The sequence below is a fragment of the Nannobrachium achirus genome (assembly GCF_963921795.1).
Source record: "Nannobrachium achirus genome assembly, chromosome: 10".
NCBI lineage: Eukaryota > Metazoa > Chordata > Actinopteri > Myctophiformes > Myctophidae > Nannobrachium > Nannobrachium achirus.
Window position 1 is genome coordinate 60,137,035 of NC_137819.1, and position 18,505 is coordinate 60,155,539.

Sequence of the window (18,505 nt, forward strand, 5' to 3'; positions counted from 1 at the left end):
GGTTTCCTTGTCTCTCTCGTCTGCTTTGCCATCTGTCTCCATACGCTGATCTCTGATCAGTTCTCTGTCTCTACTCAACCCCACAGCAGCTTACTGTAGGTCCCCTGTCTCAGTGGTTCTTGGATTTCAGTGGATTCCAGGGACTCTGTGGGTTCCGTTATGGGGTTCTAAATTGACCCATACAAGTCTGTAACTCTTGACTGTGTACAAATGGAACCAAACGAACCCTCGCGGGTTCATTTGGTTCCATTTTGTACACTGTCAGAGTTAATGGGAGACCTTGACATGTGAAAGTTTGAGAAACACTGCCCTATCTCAGTGTTTCTCAAATGGGTGTACGTGTACCCCTTGGGGTACTCAGAGGTACTACAGGGGGTACTTGAGAGAAAATGGAAAGTGGAAACATTTATTTTACTGTTATGTTTAATGATAAAACATTGACATATGTATGTGAACCCTACTGCCCTGTAAAGCTTTAAACCAAATCAAGTACGATTTTTGACTACAGCACAGCTGTTACTGAATAGAAAACAATAGGCTACTTAAAGGAGCTATAGTCAACTTTTTCATTGTAGGGCCGACACTTTGTTTATATCCTAGTCTATAGACTAGAATGTAAACTGTTGGTCTGACAATGGCCAAAATGATTATTTTATCATTATTTTACGAATTATTATTTTATTAAGCTTATTTTTTTATAAAATATTTTCGAAACATTTTTATTTTAGCATCTGTTTTTTAAGAAAAAGTTGACTATAGCTCCTTTAATTTTTAAGTTCAACATATTGACATGAAAATTTGACTTTTGATATCAGTATTTTCTCATCAAAATGTTGTGGATTAAAGGGGGTACTTGGATTCATTAATCAGGAAAAGGGGGTACTGAAGGCCAAAAAGGTTTGAGAACCACTGCCCTCTCTGATCTCAGACCTGCGTGCCAGGCATGGAGAACGACGTGCGTCTCTTACAGCAGTACGCGGAACCAGAAAATACGCAAGGAAAGAGAGAGAGAGAAGCAGACAGGCACAGAGAGAAAGACAAAAAAACACAGAAAGCGTGAGAGCCAAAACAGACAGAGAGAGAGAGAGAGAGATAACCGAAAAAGGAATCCCGGAGAGAAAAAGAAACAGAAAGAGGAGACACCAAAGAAAGATAGAGACTAAAAACAGACAGAGAGAGAGAAAGAGAGTGATTGAGAGAGAGAGAGAGAGAGACAGAGAGAGAGAGACAGAGAGAGAGAGTAATAAGAGAGAGAGAGAGGTGGAGACGAGGAGATGCCAATGTTTCTTTAAATGTCTCCTGTATAATTTAGCCGCGCCAGATTTAGGAGTTGGGAAGATGTGGAGGGCGTTTCCCAGGCGGGTGGGGTTGAGGGGGGAGGGGGGGGGGGAGGGGTGGTTGGCAGGGACGTGCAGAGAATGTTAGAGAGGCAGGGGCTGACATTTCCAAAAAAGGGCCTTTTGGTGGAAGCACCGAATATAGCAGACCTCCAAGCTCACTGTGAGCTTGGAGTATTTTCGGTGCGTGAAAACACACTGAACTAAGCATAATCAAGTCGATACTGGAGATGTGGCTTAAAGGAGTAGTTCACCCCCAAAATGACTTTTTTTCTATTGATTACTCATGCTATGGAGACTTGAGTTCAGTAATATTTTTGAGTTTTTGTTGCATTCCTAAGACAATAATTTGACAACAATACATTTACCCCCATCTGGAATCAATGGGGGTAAATTTACTAAAATCATTTTTTTTTGTCTTAGCAATGTGACAAATACAAAAAGATATTATTGAACTCAAGTCTCCATGGCATGAGTAATCAATAGGAAAAAAAAGTCATTTTGGGGGTGACATACTCCTTTAATGGCATGGGTTTCTACACAGAGAGGGCAATTCTTTCAACATAAGATTCTCTTGAACGCTGCCTTCAGGTATGGCATGGAAAGAGGGGGCATTTGCATTTCTTTCTGCCATGGTGAAAACTGCATTCATGGTCTGGAAAGGGCAGTTTTTTACAGACGGATAAAAGGGCAGGGGCTCAAGCCCCCTTTGATGTCTATGTGTGCACGTGCCTGGTGGGAGGAGACATGCCTTCAGTCTCCAGAGGAGAGGATAGGAGAGGAGAGGTTAGGGCAGCTGCAGGCCAGATGTCAGCCTTCCAGTTCGCTGTGTGTGTGTGTGTGTGTGTGTGTGTGTGTGTGTGTGTGTGTGTGTGTGTGTGTGTGTGTGTGTGTGTGTGTGTGTGTGTGTGTGTGTGTGTGTGTGTGTGTGTGTGTGTGTGTGTGTGTGTGTGTGTGTGTGTGTGTGTGTGTGTGTGTGTGTGTGTGTGTGTGTGTGTGTGTGTGCGTGCGCACTAGAGGTGGGACGTTCGCGAACGAATCGAGTCTTTTGAACGGCTCTTTGAAGTGAACGGTGGGATCCGGTTCGCAGTATTGGGAGCCGTTCCTTTTCTAATGAACAGTGGTGGGGAAAAGTACAACGATTCTTTACTTAAGTAGTACTGCAATGTGGAAATACTCTGCCGCAAGTAGAAGTTCGGAATTAAAATGTACTTGAGTAAAAGTACAAAGGTATTGGTATCAAAATACCAAAGTACTCATTATGCAAAATGTCCCATTTCACAAGTTTTCCAATGAATAAAATGTAGGAGGAAAAAAACATGCGTTGCGACGCATTGTGAGCTTGTAGATCGGCTATTTTCAAATGGCGGAAAGGTATGCATATGGCCAAAATGTATATAGTGATTTGATTGAAGTTGAAGTGATTTGTAATAATAAAAATCTACAAAGTAACTAAATAACTAAAGTAACTAAAATGAGACAGTCTTTTGAACGGATCTTTGAAAGGAACGGATCCCAGAGATCCGGCTCACTTCATAGAGCCATAAATCCCATCTCTATTGCGCACGCACTTGAGTCTGTATGCCTGCGTATACTGCATGTCTGGTTGTGTGTGTGTGTGTGCGCGTGTGCGCACGTGCGTGCGTGCGTGCACGTGCGTTTGAAGGCTGGTCTGTGACAAATGACTTCACAATGTGTGAACAACGCATAACAAGTGTCAGGCGAACCCAGGTCTAATTACAACCACGAGAACAACTCGGAGTCTCCGAAAAACACACACATTACTAATTACTGATAATTAATTAGTGAGTGCTTGTTAAAAAACTGCGCAAGGTTGCGTCTCCTTGCACTATTCAGGGAACAGAGATGCTGTGCAGCAACAATGCTTGGTGTAATTATTATAATTAGACAATTCTCTAATTATCTTTGCTTTGAACAAAAGATAATCACTCATGGCCACGTTGGGATACGCACGACTGCAACGTCTCAATGTCACGCTTTTGCATAATCTTTTTTTTTTTTTTTTTTCAACAGTCGTTGAGGGAGGGCATGGCTCACAGTGTCAACTCACAAATTGAATTAAAATATATTTTAATTCATATAAAATGAGCAATCTCTCTAGGTCGTCCTCAGACGAGCCTTCCATCGTCGCTTCCAGTCATCCCGGTTCTCCATACATCTGGCCAGCTCGTTGGTGCTTTGCGCTCCTACGTCTTTCTTGAGTACATCCACGTATGTTATTATGGGACGTCCTTGTGACCGGTGCCCATGTGTTGGTTCCCACAGCACCAGTTTGATGGCAGGAAGCTCCTGGTGTCTTTGGCAGTGTCCTGCTAGTCTCATTCTTCTGGCAGCAATTTTCTCGCTCACCCTTGGTATTCCCTCATACAGGCTCTTGTAAGTACTGCACGCAGCATTCTAGTGTAGCACCCGTCAAGAGACTTCTGCAGGGTTGGCTTCAGGGTCCAGCATTCACTGCCATAGAGGAGAACAGACTCCACCGTTGCAAAGAAGAAGCTGAGTTTGATTTGGCGGGGGAGGTTGGAGTTCCATACACTGTTCATGCCATTCAAGGCCCTCCATGCAAGTGCCTTCCTCACTTGAAGATCTTTCTCGGTTGAGTTGACCCATGCAATACATTTATTTGGTTTGGCGATGAATGGCTCGGCCTCTACAGTAGGTTCATTCGATGGAGCACACTACATTTCCCCTACCGAATAGGGGGCCTTCTGACTTCCCATAGCACATAAGAGCAGACCCAGAACAACAGGTGGTCCATTAGCTGCCTACTGTAACTGGGGCGGGGGTGGAAAAGGGCTTCTCAAACGACCCACCAAATTTTAATATGTATTTAATCACAGACCCACATCTGAAAATATTTTGTGTCAGGGACCCTCATACAAGTTTTTAAAATGTTTAAAAAATATAAGAACTTATATGTTAGCAGGCCGTGTTACTTAGATAACTTTCTTTGTTTATTTTTTATAATTAATTTTTGTATTACATTTTATCCATTTTCCCAAAGAATTATTAAAAATAAGGTTATTGAAAAAACACAACCTGCTCACGTATTAGGAGGGTAGTATGAGTCACCAGAAAAGATAATGGGTGTTTTTAATTAATCTATCATGGTTAAAATGGAGTTTGAAGTTACAGTGGGTTTCAGGCCAAGGACTCCTTAGCTGAGAGAGAGATGAAGCAGGGACCCCCCAGATTCCATATAGTTTCATCGTTTGACAGCCCAATCATCAGAGCGCGAGGCGTTGTGTGCTCGTAGATCTGCTATTTTTGACTAAAGTTCTCAGAATATGAACGTTAGGGTTCAAGTGGTTAACTCACTGAATGCCACCCTTTATTAAAAATCTACAAAACTGGTGCCATCCATTTTGTTTAATTTTACCTTTTTATGGGGGCCAAAATCATATTTTGTACTTAAATTACATATATAAATCTATGCTTCTATCGAAAGCCACACTACCCCTCTTACAAAGGAAAACATGTATATTTATATATATATATCCTATCATTAGATTTGGGCTTCAATAGAACATGTGTAAGATGTCTTGATCATCATCATATGTGTATGCTGTCATTGGGCCTGTGTGTTCTCTAGAGTGCAATGGCCTTTGAAAACCACCAGGTGGTGGTCTCCTACTATCTGATGGACAAATAGAAGAAGGAAGAGACACGTCCATTTTTTTTTTGGTCCGGGCCTAGTTGTTTACATTTTGGCCAGGCCTTTTTGCTAACATGCTATAACACTTCAGAGCCCTGGCGATCGCTATCAAGGGCTCTGATCGCCGAATGGATTCTTTCGAGTTTTTTGAGTACTTATAGTTCGTCTGGAAAGCACGGAAAGTGTATAAACAAACGTTTTAAGATTAACATTAAAACGGCCGGAACCAATGTTCGGTTATACCGGTTTTCCCGTCGGACTGTGTTCACCGGTGCTACAGTCAAATCGGTCGTGGCGCTCCGGTCACGGAGGCTAACGGCTAACTTCTAGAGCGATTTTTTTGAAATTACAATTATGGTATGAAAGATAAAACTTTTGATTAATTAAAATCACACCCGTGTGAAGTGGAGCTGTGTGTGTGTGTGTGTGTGTGTGTGTGTGTGTGTGGATCATGTGTACCGATTTTTGTGACATTTGAAGAAAATATGTAGGAAAAGGAGCAAAAAGTGTGTTTTGGAGAAAATTCAAGATGGCGGAAAATCGATCATGGCGCAAATGGGCGTGGCCTATATGGGGAGATGCGTCATGACCCAAGGAATCCAGGGAAAAAATATTTTTAATTTTCCGACCTACGGTTCAAGAGTTACAGGCCAAAACGTAAAGTGGGGTGTTATGGCGCCACCATGCGGCCAAATGACACAATTATTTTTTATTTAATCCTTGAAATCATTATGAACCTCCTCTCCAAGTCTTGAAACTCTAGCCCCTATGGTTTGCGAGAGACAAATAATTGAATGTGAGTTTTTGCGATTCCCATTATAAGTCAATGGGGAAAATTAATTCACTAATAAATTAATATCAATTAAACTATAGAACCTTTCTCTTAGAAAAGTAATAGCCCACGATTCCCGAGTAAGGCGGTCGATTTGACATATGGCGCGAGTGTGTGGTGGCAAAACTGTGGGACTAGTGGCGTGCCGAAGTTTAGGAAGTTCAGGCTACATACACACAGACACACACACAGACAGACACACACACACACACACACACAGACCCACACAGCCACGTATAGGGAGCCTGTGCTTCACACAGCTCCAAAAAGACGTAAAGTGCGTTTATGGCACTGGAGATCAAAGACGTATAGTACGTTTATGGCATAATATGATTTAATATAAAAAAGGAGAAAAAAGTTTCTATCACACAAGGATTTGGAGGACCCCCTATAGTAACTCTGAGGACCCCCCTAGGGGTCCCGATTCCCCTGTTGAAGACCACTGTGGTGTTAAGGCGTGAGCACAGAGATTGATGTAAACAAAGAGTGGATCCAGGTGGAAAGCTCAGCTCTTCCAGCAATGGGCGGTGTCCAACATTCAGCTGTCTGAGCGGGGCTGCATCAACTATAAAACCATTTGATCCACCAGTCAAAAAAGACTTTGTTTGAAGTATGCCTCCAGCTTTAGACAGGGTGGGAGACGGCAGACAGGACCACTTCCTGTCCGTATGAAGCAGGAGACCAACTAGGGGCATAATAATAATGCTTCATAATAAGGTGAGGTGGAGCAGTTGGCAGATCCATAAAAGACATAACAGTCTGGAGCTACGGAAACATGACAGCTCTGCCAGAAACATACTTGGATCATCACAAAGCTCCTGCAGCCTGAGCAGACAGGAATCCATTAAGGATTCTTCCCCCCCCCCCCCACCCAAGATACAGTATGTTCGTGGCATTTTTTGAGCGGTGCTAACCGCTCCTATACGTGGCTGTGCGTGTGTCTGTAGCCTTTTTCCTCAGCGTTTTGCCATAGTAAAATGTGTGTACGTAGCATCATGTTTGTCTTGTGATGTCATATGTCGTATGTCTGCAGCCTTTTTCCTCAGCGTTTTGCCATAGCAAAACGTGTGTGTGTAGCATAGCCTGTACATCCTAGACTCAAATCCTAGTCTGAAGACGTTATGCAAGCATGACCACCGCTCACTTCACATTGGGTGTGATTTGTATACTTTATTTCAGATAGGGCCTTGTTAGTGTAGAGTTTGCATGTTCTCCCCATGTCTCCTAGCATGTTCTCCTACCCTCCCAAAAACATGCAGTAATCCTGGTCTCAATAATGCCTCCCCCTGGCCAGCCAGGGCGCTTGATGGAGAGGAAAGGAACTGGTTGGAATAACGTGTTCCTTCCACGCGCTACGTCCAAACCGGGGAAATCCCCCTGTCAGGTGAAAAGAAGCAACTTGGACTCCTCATGCATAGAAGGAAGCATGAGGTCAGTTTGTTGTCTCCCCCGGCGTGACAGAGGGAGAGCAGAGCCCAGGATTACATAGGCCACTGGCACTGGGTGAAAAAATGGGTTACAAAACCGTGGGATAAAAAAATTAAGAAGAAAAAAAAAAAGATAGGGCCTTGTTGAGAGACAAACAACAGGGCAGGCAGACATGCAAGACACAACAGGGGTCAGAATCGTACCCAGATCCTCGTGCTCAAAAGGAGAATAATGGTCTGCACTTCTGGCTGAGCCAGGGGCGTCAATTGGGTATGGCAGGGGTATGCAGCTGCCATACCCTGGGTCCAGGGGGGGAGATAAAAGCTACTTTTAATTTAAATATAAATCCATGAATGTCTCTTTGTCTATCTGCGCTGGTTATTACGTTGTTAAATTACAGTAAAATAACTACAAATGCAAAATTTAACATAATGGTCACTTTAACAAGGTATTATAATTATATTCTCCACACTTGTTTTCTCCCCATCTTGACAAAATGGTATATTCCCAGGTTCCGCAGGTCAGCTGCACTGGTGCAATGCATTATTGTTCATTGTGACACGTTTACTAACATGCTAAGTTTAGCTGCACTTGAAAAACCATTCCAGGCTGCCATATCCAGCCCAAGAAACCGTAGAAACCTGTGTTTTTTTTTAAGACATTGTGAAAATAGCCGATCTACATCTGAGCATGTAGATCTACTATTTTCACAATAGAACCGTGTTATCCAAAATGTAATGCCAATTTTCCATGAGGACTCCCATCTTTGCCATACCCTAGCTTTTGATGAACTGACGCCACTGTTGTCTCATGGTACTGAATTCGTGTCACAGAGTAAAATGTATTTAAATCGCTGTAGATTTCACCTCCACTTACTACAGACATGGAAGCTAGTTTATTCACCTCCACTTACTACAGACATGGAAGCTAGTTTATTTACCTCCACTTACTACAGACATGGAAGCTAGTTTATTCACCTCCACTTACTACAGACATGGAAGCTAGTTTATTCACCTCCACTTACTACAGACATGGAAGCTAGTTTATTCACCTCCACTTACTACAGACATGGAAGCTAGTTTATTCACCTCCACTTACTACAGACATGGAAGCTAGTTTATTCTCACGCCGCGCTAAGCCTCGCTGTGCTTGACTTGCAGTATTGCTTCATGAACACCGTGTTGTTCTGCAGTGTTTAACCTTTGCTAAACCACACCGCATTCCTTCCTGTTTCTCTGTTGCATTTTAATAACCCTGACGTCCTATTTCAGAATTTAATACGAGGTTCGACTGCAAAAAAAAACAACAACCTATCCTTCCTGTTAGACCGGTGTTGACATAATTCCATTTTGGAAAATACCACTCGTTGTTTATGCCTCAAAAAGTGCCCACGTGAGCAGACTTTGTGAGCCATTGTTTTGGAGCGAGCCTCTAAACAAGATTTCACAACTTGTTGTCAGAATGGGTTTGTAGTCGCGCATGTGGTCGTTACGTTCCCCCAGGACTGTCAAACAGAAATGAAACATCTGTCTCCATGTTCTAAATATTGACCGAGGGGGCGGGTACCGTGTATTTTCAACTTCAAACGCAGAAACCTGATCCTCCTCGCTACAAACATGCATAACAAAATGGAAAAAGAAGAAGAAAAAAAAGAAAAAACAGGAAGTTTCAGCAGGCTTTAGTTTCAGTCCTGCTGCATTAGTCCTACAAGCAGGGGCGTCGCGCCAAATTCTGGGCCCTGGGTACAAGGATTCACTGCGGGCCCCCCATGAACGCATTATTACGCATCATTTTGTGCTTTAGCTATTGAAAAATAGCAGATGTACAAGCGGCATCGAGTGCTGCGCTGCGAGCTTGTAGATCTGCTATTTTTGAAAAATCGTGAACATTTGTGCAAGTCTTTGAATATTTCAAATGTTTCTAAGGTCTTTTGAAAAACCTATGTTTCTATGTCAGTGTTGCTCAAACCTTTTCATGTGTTTTATGTGAAGGACCTCCAAAATGATATATATTTGGCCACGGACCCCCATCTCAAAATATTTATTCCCCCCCCCCCCCCCCCCCCCCCCAGAAGTTACAAAAAATACATATATTCAAAGATTTGCACACATTTTCATGACTTTTCAAAAATAGCAGATCTACAAGCTCGTGAGCCACGCTGTGAGCTTGTAGACCTGCTATTTTTCAATAGCTAACGTATGAAATAATTAAGGCCCCCTCCTCCACCTTGGGCCCTGGTAACTCAGTCCCACTCCCCCCCCGCCCCCCTTGTGACGCCCCTGCCTACAACACTATGTCTTGCTTGGTGGCTTCCTGTGAGCCTCTCTGCAGTGCAGCAGTGCTTCTGCATTTTTCTCATCGCTGAGAAGCCAGTCTCCCACGGGGCACGCATCTGATCTCCTTCCACTTCCTCCCATGCCATCACTGATAGTTTATTATACGCTTGACATCTGCACGTTGCAGTATTACTGGTCGTCGGTATATAGATTTCAGCACTCCTTCTCTTTAAACCCATTTAGGCCTAGGATTATTGACTGCTTTAACTATTGAAAAATAGCGCGGCACCGAGTGCCGCGCTGCGAGCTTGTAGATCTGCTATTTTTGAAAAATCGTGTTTTCTTTTTTTGTTTTTTTTTATCCCACGATTTTGCAATCCATTTCCACCCTGTGCCAATTGCCTATGTAATCCTGGGCTCTGCTCTCCCTCTGCCGCACCTGGGGAGACAACGGACTGACCTCATGCTTCCTTCAATGCATGAGTAGTCCAAGTTGTTTCTTTTCAACTGACAGGGGGGATTTCCCCGGGATGGACGTAGCGCGTGGAAGGAACACATTATTCCAACCAGTTCCTTTCCCCTCCATCAAGCGCCCCGGCTGGCCAGGGGGAGGCATTATTGAGACCAGGAGTACTGCATTTTTTTGTGAGGGTATCAACCCTAGGAGACACGGGGAGAACATGCAAACTCCACACAGAAAGGCCCTATCGCCGACCGCACCTAGGGTGTGGGCGCTGATGACGTGGAGGGAGAAACACGCCCCCAGCACCCACAGCGTCCCCTGGCGGGAATCGAACCCAGGACCTTCTAGCTGTGAGGCAAAGCGCTAACCACTGAGCCACCGTGCTCCTCTGAAAATTTGAATTTTGACCCGATTCTATAAGTGTCTTTTCAATCCTTCTAAGGTTTTTTGAAAAACCTGTGTTTCTGTGTCAGCAATCTGGCGAGCCATCGTCAAAGAAAAGATCCCTTTCACTTGACAGTTAACAGCTCAGTTAGTCTGTTCTTGAGAGACTACTTTGTCAGTGGTTCTCAAACCTTTTCATGAGAAGGACCCCTGTAAAAAGAATATTCATATCTTAAAATATTATTGTTCCAAGGACCACCCAGAAGCAAAATTTCATTTACAAACGTTTGCTTTGAAAATGCATATATTCAAAGATTTGCACACATTTTCATGACTTTTTCAAAAATAGCAGATCTACATTTCACTGGTTAAAGCATTCAATAATTCTAGGCCTAATGATGGATGCAACAGATGTATTTGGTAGCTGGATACTTGACATTCACGGAGAATCTTTATTTCTAAAGTGATCAGTGTGCCCGTTGCCCTGGAACAACCCTCCTTCCCTCGACTATGTCTCTGGGCTGAGGCTACATTATTCTCCTCTCACTGTTTCAAGTTGAGTAAGTTTGAATATTGAGTGATTGTGCTGCTTCTAATTCACAGCCCCTATCAGGCTTTAATCACAGTAAATCTGCTGGAAAGTTTTAGTTTGACTTAACCCATTTAGGCCTAGAATTATTGAATGCTTTAACATTTGAAAAATGGCAGATATACAAGCTCACAGCGCGGCACCGAGTGCCGCGCTGCGAGCTTGTAGATCTGCTATTTTTGGAAAATCAAGATTTGTTTTTTGTTGCAAGTCTTTGAATATATATATTTAAAAGCGCACATTTGTAACTCAAATATTTGCTTCTGGGGGGTCCCTGGAACAACATATTTTGAGATGGGAGTCCGTGGCCAAATCCCTTTAATTTTGGGGGTCCTTTACATGAAAAAGTTTGAGAACCACTGATTTTAGAGGAAGGATTTTTCAAAAAAATAGCAGATCTACCAGCTCACAGCGCGGCGAGCTTGTATATCTGCTATTTTTCAATAGTTAAAGCATAAAATAATGGTTAAAGTGGTTAAAATTGCGATTGCGACTCGGGCGCGTTCCCGGTATTTGAGCGTTAAAAACCCTTCTCACACTCTCACAACCCAAACAGTCGGACCTCTCCGCCCGTTATCTAGCCTGGATCCCTGCTGAAACTGCTGTTCTTTATACAAGCGCTCTATTGCTTCAAAGGAAATATGAGCCCGATGTGTTGTTTTTAGCCAGAGGAAAGATTAAATCAATGTAAAGATAAATATTCTTTGGAAACTCTTGACCCGAGTTTCCCAGACGCCGCGCTCCGTGCCAGTGCTTTGAAACGTTGCCTTGAGTAAACGGCTCCGACGTGTTCTTGTATGTTGTCTTTGACGAGCTCTGCTTGGATTACTGGTTGTGGAGGAGAGTTTGACGCTCGGCCAGGCCAGTGCTCCGTTGGTGAGATGCTTTAACCCATTTAGGCCTAGAATTATTGAACGCTTTAACCAGTGAAAAATAGCAGATATACAAGCTCACAGCGCGGCACCAAGTGCCGCGCTGCGAGCTTGTAGATCTGCTATTTTTGAAAAAGTCGTGAAAATGTGTGCAAATCTTTGAATATATCTATTTTCAAAGCGAACGTTTGTAACTCAAATTTTGCTTCTGGGGGGGTCCCTGGAACTAAATATTTAGAGATGGGGGTCCGTGGCCAAATAAATATCATTTTGGGGGTCCTTCACATGAAAAGGTTTGAGAACCACTTACATAGTAGTCTCTCAAGAACAGACTGTTAAGTGAAAAGGACCTTTTCTTTGACGATGGCTAGCCAGATTGCTGACATAGAAACATAGGTTTCTCAAAAAAACCTTAGAAGGATTCAAAAGACACTTATAGAATCGGGTCAAAATTCAAATTTTCACGATTTTTCAAAAATAGCAGATCTACAAGCTCGCAGCGCGGCACTCGGTGCCGCGCTGTGAGCTTGTATATCTGCTGTTTTTCAATAGTTAAAGCATAAAATAATGATACACAAAATGTGTACCTGTGTTCTGAATGGGTTAAACACACTGACAATGGAGGCAAAAATGAGATTATATCAAATGTTTCTCCTTTAGCAGATCTCCCCTCAGGCCTCGCTGGCAAGTGACGCATCATTTCTTCAGCCATGCTGTATGTTCTGCCGCTTATGCATGTTTAAGGTTGCCACCTGCGGCCTAGCCTTAGGGGTAGCTGTAGTGTGTAATGTATACTTATATTAGAATATACTTTACGTACTTGTAATTCCACTGCTGAAGTGGAATGTGATGTGATTTAACAAGAGCTTGTGACTGAAAAAGAACTACATTGTATACATTAGAGCAGGGGTCTTCAACGTTTTCAGTCCAAGGACCCCTTAGTTGAGAGAAAGATGAAGCAAGGACCCCCACAACCTGTTCAGAGATTCCATATAGTTTCATCTTTTGACAGCACAATGACAGCACAATCATCTGTGTATCTGTGTATTATTGAACCGTCAATAATAAACTTGACCTTTCACTCTGTACTTAGTCTGCTCTTTTTCCCCTCTACACCAAAGCTCTTTGCCAAAAATAGCCGTTGCGAGGCGTTGTGAGCTTGCAGATCTGCTATTTTTGCCTAAAGTTCTCCGAATATGGACGCTAGGTTTCAAGTGGTTAAAAAAGTTTCTATCACACAAAGATTTGGAGGACCCCCTAGGGTTCCCAGACCCCCTGTTGAAGACCCCTGCATTAGAACACAGGTTAAATTTTACATGTCATGAAAAGTAACAGACAGCAACAATATACATTGGTGCATTCCAAAACAAAGGCTTATCAACGTGTTTGTTGTGTGTGTTTGCTTCCAGAGGTAAAGGAGTACGATGTTGTGTGTGTTTGCTTTCAGAGGTAAAGGAGTACGAGCCTCAATGTGTTTGTTGTGTGTGTTTGCTTTCAGAGGTAAAGGAGTACGAGCCTCAATGTGTTTGTTGTGTGTGTTTGCTTTCAGAGGTAAAGGAGTACGAGCCTCAATGTGTTTGTTGTGTGTGTTTGCTTTCAGAGGTAAAGGAGTACGAGCCTCAATGTGTTTGTTGTGTGTGTTTGCTTTCAGAGGTAAAGGAGTACGAGCCTCAATGTGTTTGTTGTGTGTGTTTGCTTTCAGAGGTAAAGGAGTACGAGCCTCCCTTCGGGAGGATCCGAGAGCATCCCTGTGTGGAGAGCATGAAGGACAGCGTTCTCAGAGACCATGGCAGACCTGACATCCCCGACAGCTGGATCAACCACCCAGTAAGCACTCTAACCTAACACAGACAGTTTAGTGTAGGCAGATGGGCGGGCGCGGCGAGTCTCTCCGCAAGTCTCCTACCAATAGCATGTGTTCTCCTCCCCCCACCCCCCTCTGCTCCTCTGCTCAGCGCAGAGAACGCTGCTGCGTCATGACGTCAACGAATTCGGTGCGACGCTCAGTCACGCTCTCTGCACTCTGATTGGTTAGGGAAATTCTACACTTCCTACAACAGTGATCATAACGCGATCGCCCAGGTTTCTTTTTCTTCCGATCGCTAAAAGAATTCGACTGGGTTTCCGAGGCTACCCAGTAAGACAAAACTCTAACATTTTCCATTTTACACAAGTCATTTCATGAATAAAAAAAATAACCAAATGAATCTCCTAAATTAGAAAACAAACGTTTTACCCCCCCGGCTCCACCGGGCACGTCGAGCGTTGCGTCAACGTCAACGCTGGGAACGCTCCCTCTTTAATTAATGAAGGGTGCTCCACTGCCGACGTCAGCGTCAACGGCACGACGCCGTCTTTTTAGTGGAGCTCTAGCCTAAGAAGGCGCGATGTGTTGTGAGCTTGTAGATCTGCTATTTTCACTGGTTTTGGTCCCGGGGCAAACGTCTTAATTTCTCTTTTGGGTCTCGAGCTCAAACGTTTGGGAACCACTGCTCTACACCAGCACCAACCTGTAGGCCTCTGGTGGGCCGTGAGGATATTGCAAGTGTGCCCCCAAATAATTGGCGGCCAATCACTTATATTGATACTTTAAACATTAATATAATTTTATTTTAAGAATACCACGTACTATACTTTGACTGATCTAAGCCAGAACAAAGTCAATTGTGGTTGCTTATGATTGTTTATTGATTGATTGATTATTTGATTGATTAAGTTAAACATGCGCTGAACATGCACACTCTTTTGAGATGTTCAAGTGGGCCCTGAGAAAGGTTGGGAACCACTGTTCCACACCAATGGCTCTTAAAGCCAGACTTGTTCTTTGTTGTAAGAAAATATTGAAAATAAAAATCTAATAAGCTCCCAATGGGTCGCCGGTGCTTATAGATCGTCTATGTCAGCATTGCTTGGTGAAATCAGGACCCACTATTTTGATTCGTCGGGCGGTTTTCTAAATAAATGCTGCAAAGTTTGATGCATTGCAAACAAACAAATGGAAAAGGCACAACGAAGCCACATAAAATCCAATGACATCGTGTCGAGGAACACCAGTAGAAGATAAACGTAAAAAGGAATGTACTCAGAATAAATGAAAGGGTAAAACAAATATACAATTACATAAAGCCTTCCTGTACAGCTGGCTTGAAACTCAAGTGTATACAGACACTTCCTGTCTCCTACAGTATCATAACGGGAGGACAAAGATGTCAAACGTATTTATTTTGTAATTACAGTTGCTGTATATGTGCTGTTTAAGTATTAAATTGAGCCTCAGGGGTCTCAGAAAATGTGCACCGAAATCCTAGTGAGAAGTATATAGTCTGCCAGATACCCGAGTCCGCTGTTGGTTGACCTGTAATTTATTCTACAGTAACTGATGCTTTAAAGCAGGGGTCTTCAACATTTTCAGGCCAAGGACCCTTTAGTTGAGAGAGAGATGAAGCAGGGACCCCCACAACCTTTTCATGGATTCCATATAGTTTCATCTTTTGACAGCACAATCATCAGTGTATTTTTGATTCTTGTACTATCAATACTTAATAAACTTGACCTTTCACTCTATACTTAGGCGCCGGCTACACAGAGCTGGATATTTCTGAAGCTAGACATTTTTTATGCGTTTGGGGCTTGCAGCCACACAAAGCTGGATATTTCGGCTGCGAAGCTGGATATTTTTGAAACCGGATAAATAAGTGGAGAGATTGAAAAATATCCGATTCACTGGATCCGTGTAGACAGGGAACCCGGATATCTATATAAAAGACTTTACTGTGTGTGTGTGCTTGTTAGACTGAAAATGAAAATAGACGATCTACAAGCTCACAACGCGCTGCGCTGCGACGCGTTGTGAGCTTGTAGATCGGCTATTTTCAGCATGCAACCAAGTGTAAAATCAGCCATTACGATGTCATCAAGGCACAGCCAAAATACATTTAAGTTTACTAAATCAACTGTAGATTTAGTCGACTAAAATCGTATAATACTTAGTCGACTAAAATTAGACTAAAACTAAAACTTTTTAGGTGACTAAATTATTACTAAAACTAAAATACATTTTATTCAAAAGACTATGACTAAAACGTAATCAAAATTTGCTGTCAAAAACAACACTGTCAGTGAGTGATTGCGTGTGTGTGCTGTCTGTTTTCTGAGATCAGCCAACTCAGGGATGCTGACAGAACCCTCGCTAAAAACCCCAGGGCAAAAATCCACTCGTCCGAGACAGTTTGCCCTCCTGGCCCCAAAGTTGTGGAACAAACTCCCTGTCGCACTTAGAACAACGGACTCACTCGTTAGCTTTCGCTGTGGACTGAAGACTCACCTTTTCAGACTCCACCTAAACCATTAGCACTACTGAAACACTCAATGACCATACATGCATTTGTTTTTAGGTTTTTTAGAACCTTTTTTTGACTGATTATTTAGTTTTCTAGATAGATATCCATGTGCATTTGTTATATTGCTGTTGATGTACTGACATATTATCTTGTTTATTATTGTGATGTTTTATCTGCTTATTGTAAGTCGCTTTGGATTAAAAGTGTCTGCTAAATGCCTAAACTGTAAACTGTAAACTGTCTTGCTCCACCTTGCAGGGCGTCCAGATGCTGTGCGCCACCATCGACGAGTGCTGGGACCACGACCCCGAGGCCCGCCTGACGGCCCAGTGTGTCGCCGAGCGCTTCAACGACATGGAGCACCTGGACAAGCTGTCGGCGCACTCGGACAGCTCCGAGGAGAAGATCCCAGAACCAGAAGACATCTCATCATCCACTGTGGAGGATGAGAAGTAAGAGCCATGTGGTGGTAGTGCAACAAACAGCTGCAACGCTGCCCCCCTCTGGGCTATCTCCTGAACTGCAGCCCTACCAAAAAACCAACATCCTGGCATGTGTAATGATATGGCAGGAGGAGGAGGAGAAGAAGAAGGCGTGGGATGTTTTCTTTGCTCAGGAATGTGCGACGGGGAGGTGAGAATCCGAACGTCACGGATGCAGAAAGGGAAACCCAAAGTCTGGATTACCAGGGGATGGACTTAACTTTGACCCTTTTTGCCCCCAAAGACCGGGGCTGAAAGCCATACACGACCAGGGAGGAAGAATTACACTATAAAGCAGGGGTCTTCGTTTTCAGGCCAAGGACCCCTTAGTTGAGAGAGAGATGAAGCAGGGACCCCCCTCAACCTTTTCATAGATTACATATAGTTTCATTGTTTGACAGCACAATCATCAGTGTATTTTGAATTAATGCCAATTTGTGTTTTCAGATATTTAACCACTTGAACCATCAATACTTATACAACTTGACATTTCACTCTGTACTTAGTCTGCTCTTTTTCCCCCCGCCGAAAATAGCTGATCTACAAGCTCACAACGCCTCGCAGCGCGAGGCGTTGTGAGCTTGTAGATCTGCTATTTTCGGCTAAAGTTCTCAGAATATGGACGCTAGGGTTCAAGTGGTTAATATAAAAAAAGGAGAAAAAAGTTTCTATCACTCAAAGATTTAGAGGACCCCCTGTAGAAACTCTGGATACCCCCTGTTGAAGACCCCTGCTATGAAGCCTTTGTAACTAAATACTGTTTTGCACTTTATCCGTGTATATATATAATATATATACATACCAAATTATAAATAATGTATATTCAGCTGTTCTGTTTATTGAATAAGACAAAGTAATCTATAGGAAAATAGGAAATAAAGGGACCAAGTTATTACCAAAGAAGGGAGAAATGGGAGAGTTTTGCGTCAGACACTAATGTCCATTTGGCCAGGTAATTGACCGGCCGCTCGGACATCTTCGCAGCGTCTTTGAATGGATGACCAAAGGGAACCTGGTGACGACGCCGCGCAAGAATCAAGGTTTAGGATTGGTTTCTGCCGGCTGTGAAATGAAAATGACCCTGAGCTTGGAGACGGAGGGGAGAAAGCAGGGACGTGCTGGGCCCCTGATTCAGCCCGGGAAAAAGAGTTGCAGAGGCCCTCATTGCGCGCTATAGAGGGAGATCTCTCTCTATAGTGTGTGCCAGCGCCTACGTCATTGTAGTCCTTAGCGGCCATTTCTTGGGTAAAAACACAGGTGTTTCAATTGTTTGATTGCATAGAACTAATGCTATAGTCTAATCAGAACACCTGTGTAAGGCTGTGTTTACCCAAGAAATGTCCGCTCTTAGAACTACATTTGGCTCACCCTATAGCGCTGCTGCTACTCTAAGATTTGCCATTTCAGATCATGACAAGTGACAAGCCAGTGTGGGCCAATTACATGAGTTATATTTCGTCGTTGTCGGGTGGAAACCTTGTATGTCCAAAACCATTTGTTTTGTATCTATCATTTAAAAAATGATTTAAACTAGTGAGAACAGCCGATCTACAAGTGTGCTTGTAGATCTGCTGTTTTCACTACTTTTGTGCGACAGCCTTGTATGATAAAGCAGGGCAAGCAGGGCTTTACTTTGTGAAAAAATTTAAAAATTTGAAACTTGGAGATACGAGGTTTCTGCCCGACAGTGACGATTTACTTTGTTGGCCGCCCAGCCCCCAAAATGGAACGAAGGCTGACATTTTATTTTAAATTTTGTCCTAATGGCCGGCCTGGACCGGCCGGGAATGAACCGGCCGTTCGGGAGTTGTTGTCCCGCTTTTCCC

General features: G+C 43.2%; 1 protein-coding gene across 1 annotated transcript in view; it reads left to right on the forward strand.

Annotated features, from left to right (window-relative positions):
- The window catches only part of LOC308292678 (TGF-beta receptor type-2-like), a 59,685-nt gene extending 42,517 nt beyond the window's left edge, over window positions 1–17,168 (forward strand). The window contains exons 8-9 of the mRNA XM_080735080.1: window positions 13,560–13,684; window positions 16,456–17,168. Coding sequence (XP_080591206.1) covers window positions 13,560–13,684; window positions 16,456–16,653 — 323 coding nt within the window. The 3' untranslated portion in view covers window positions 16,654–17,168. The remainder of the gene's footprint in view (window positions 1–13,559; window positions 13,685–16,455) is intronic.
- Window positions 17,169–18,505: the final 1,337 nt, after the last annotated feature.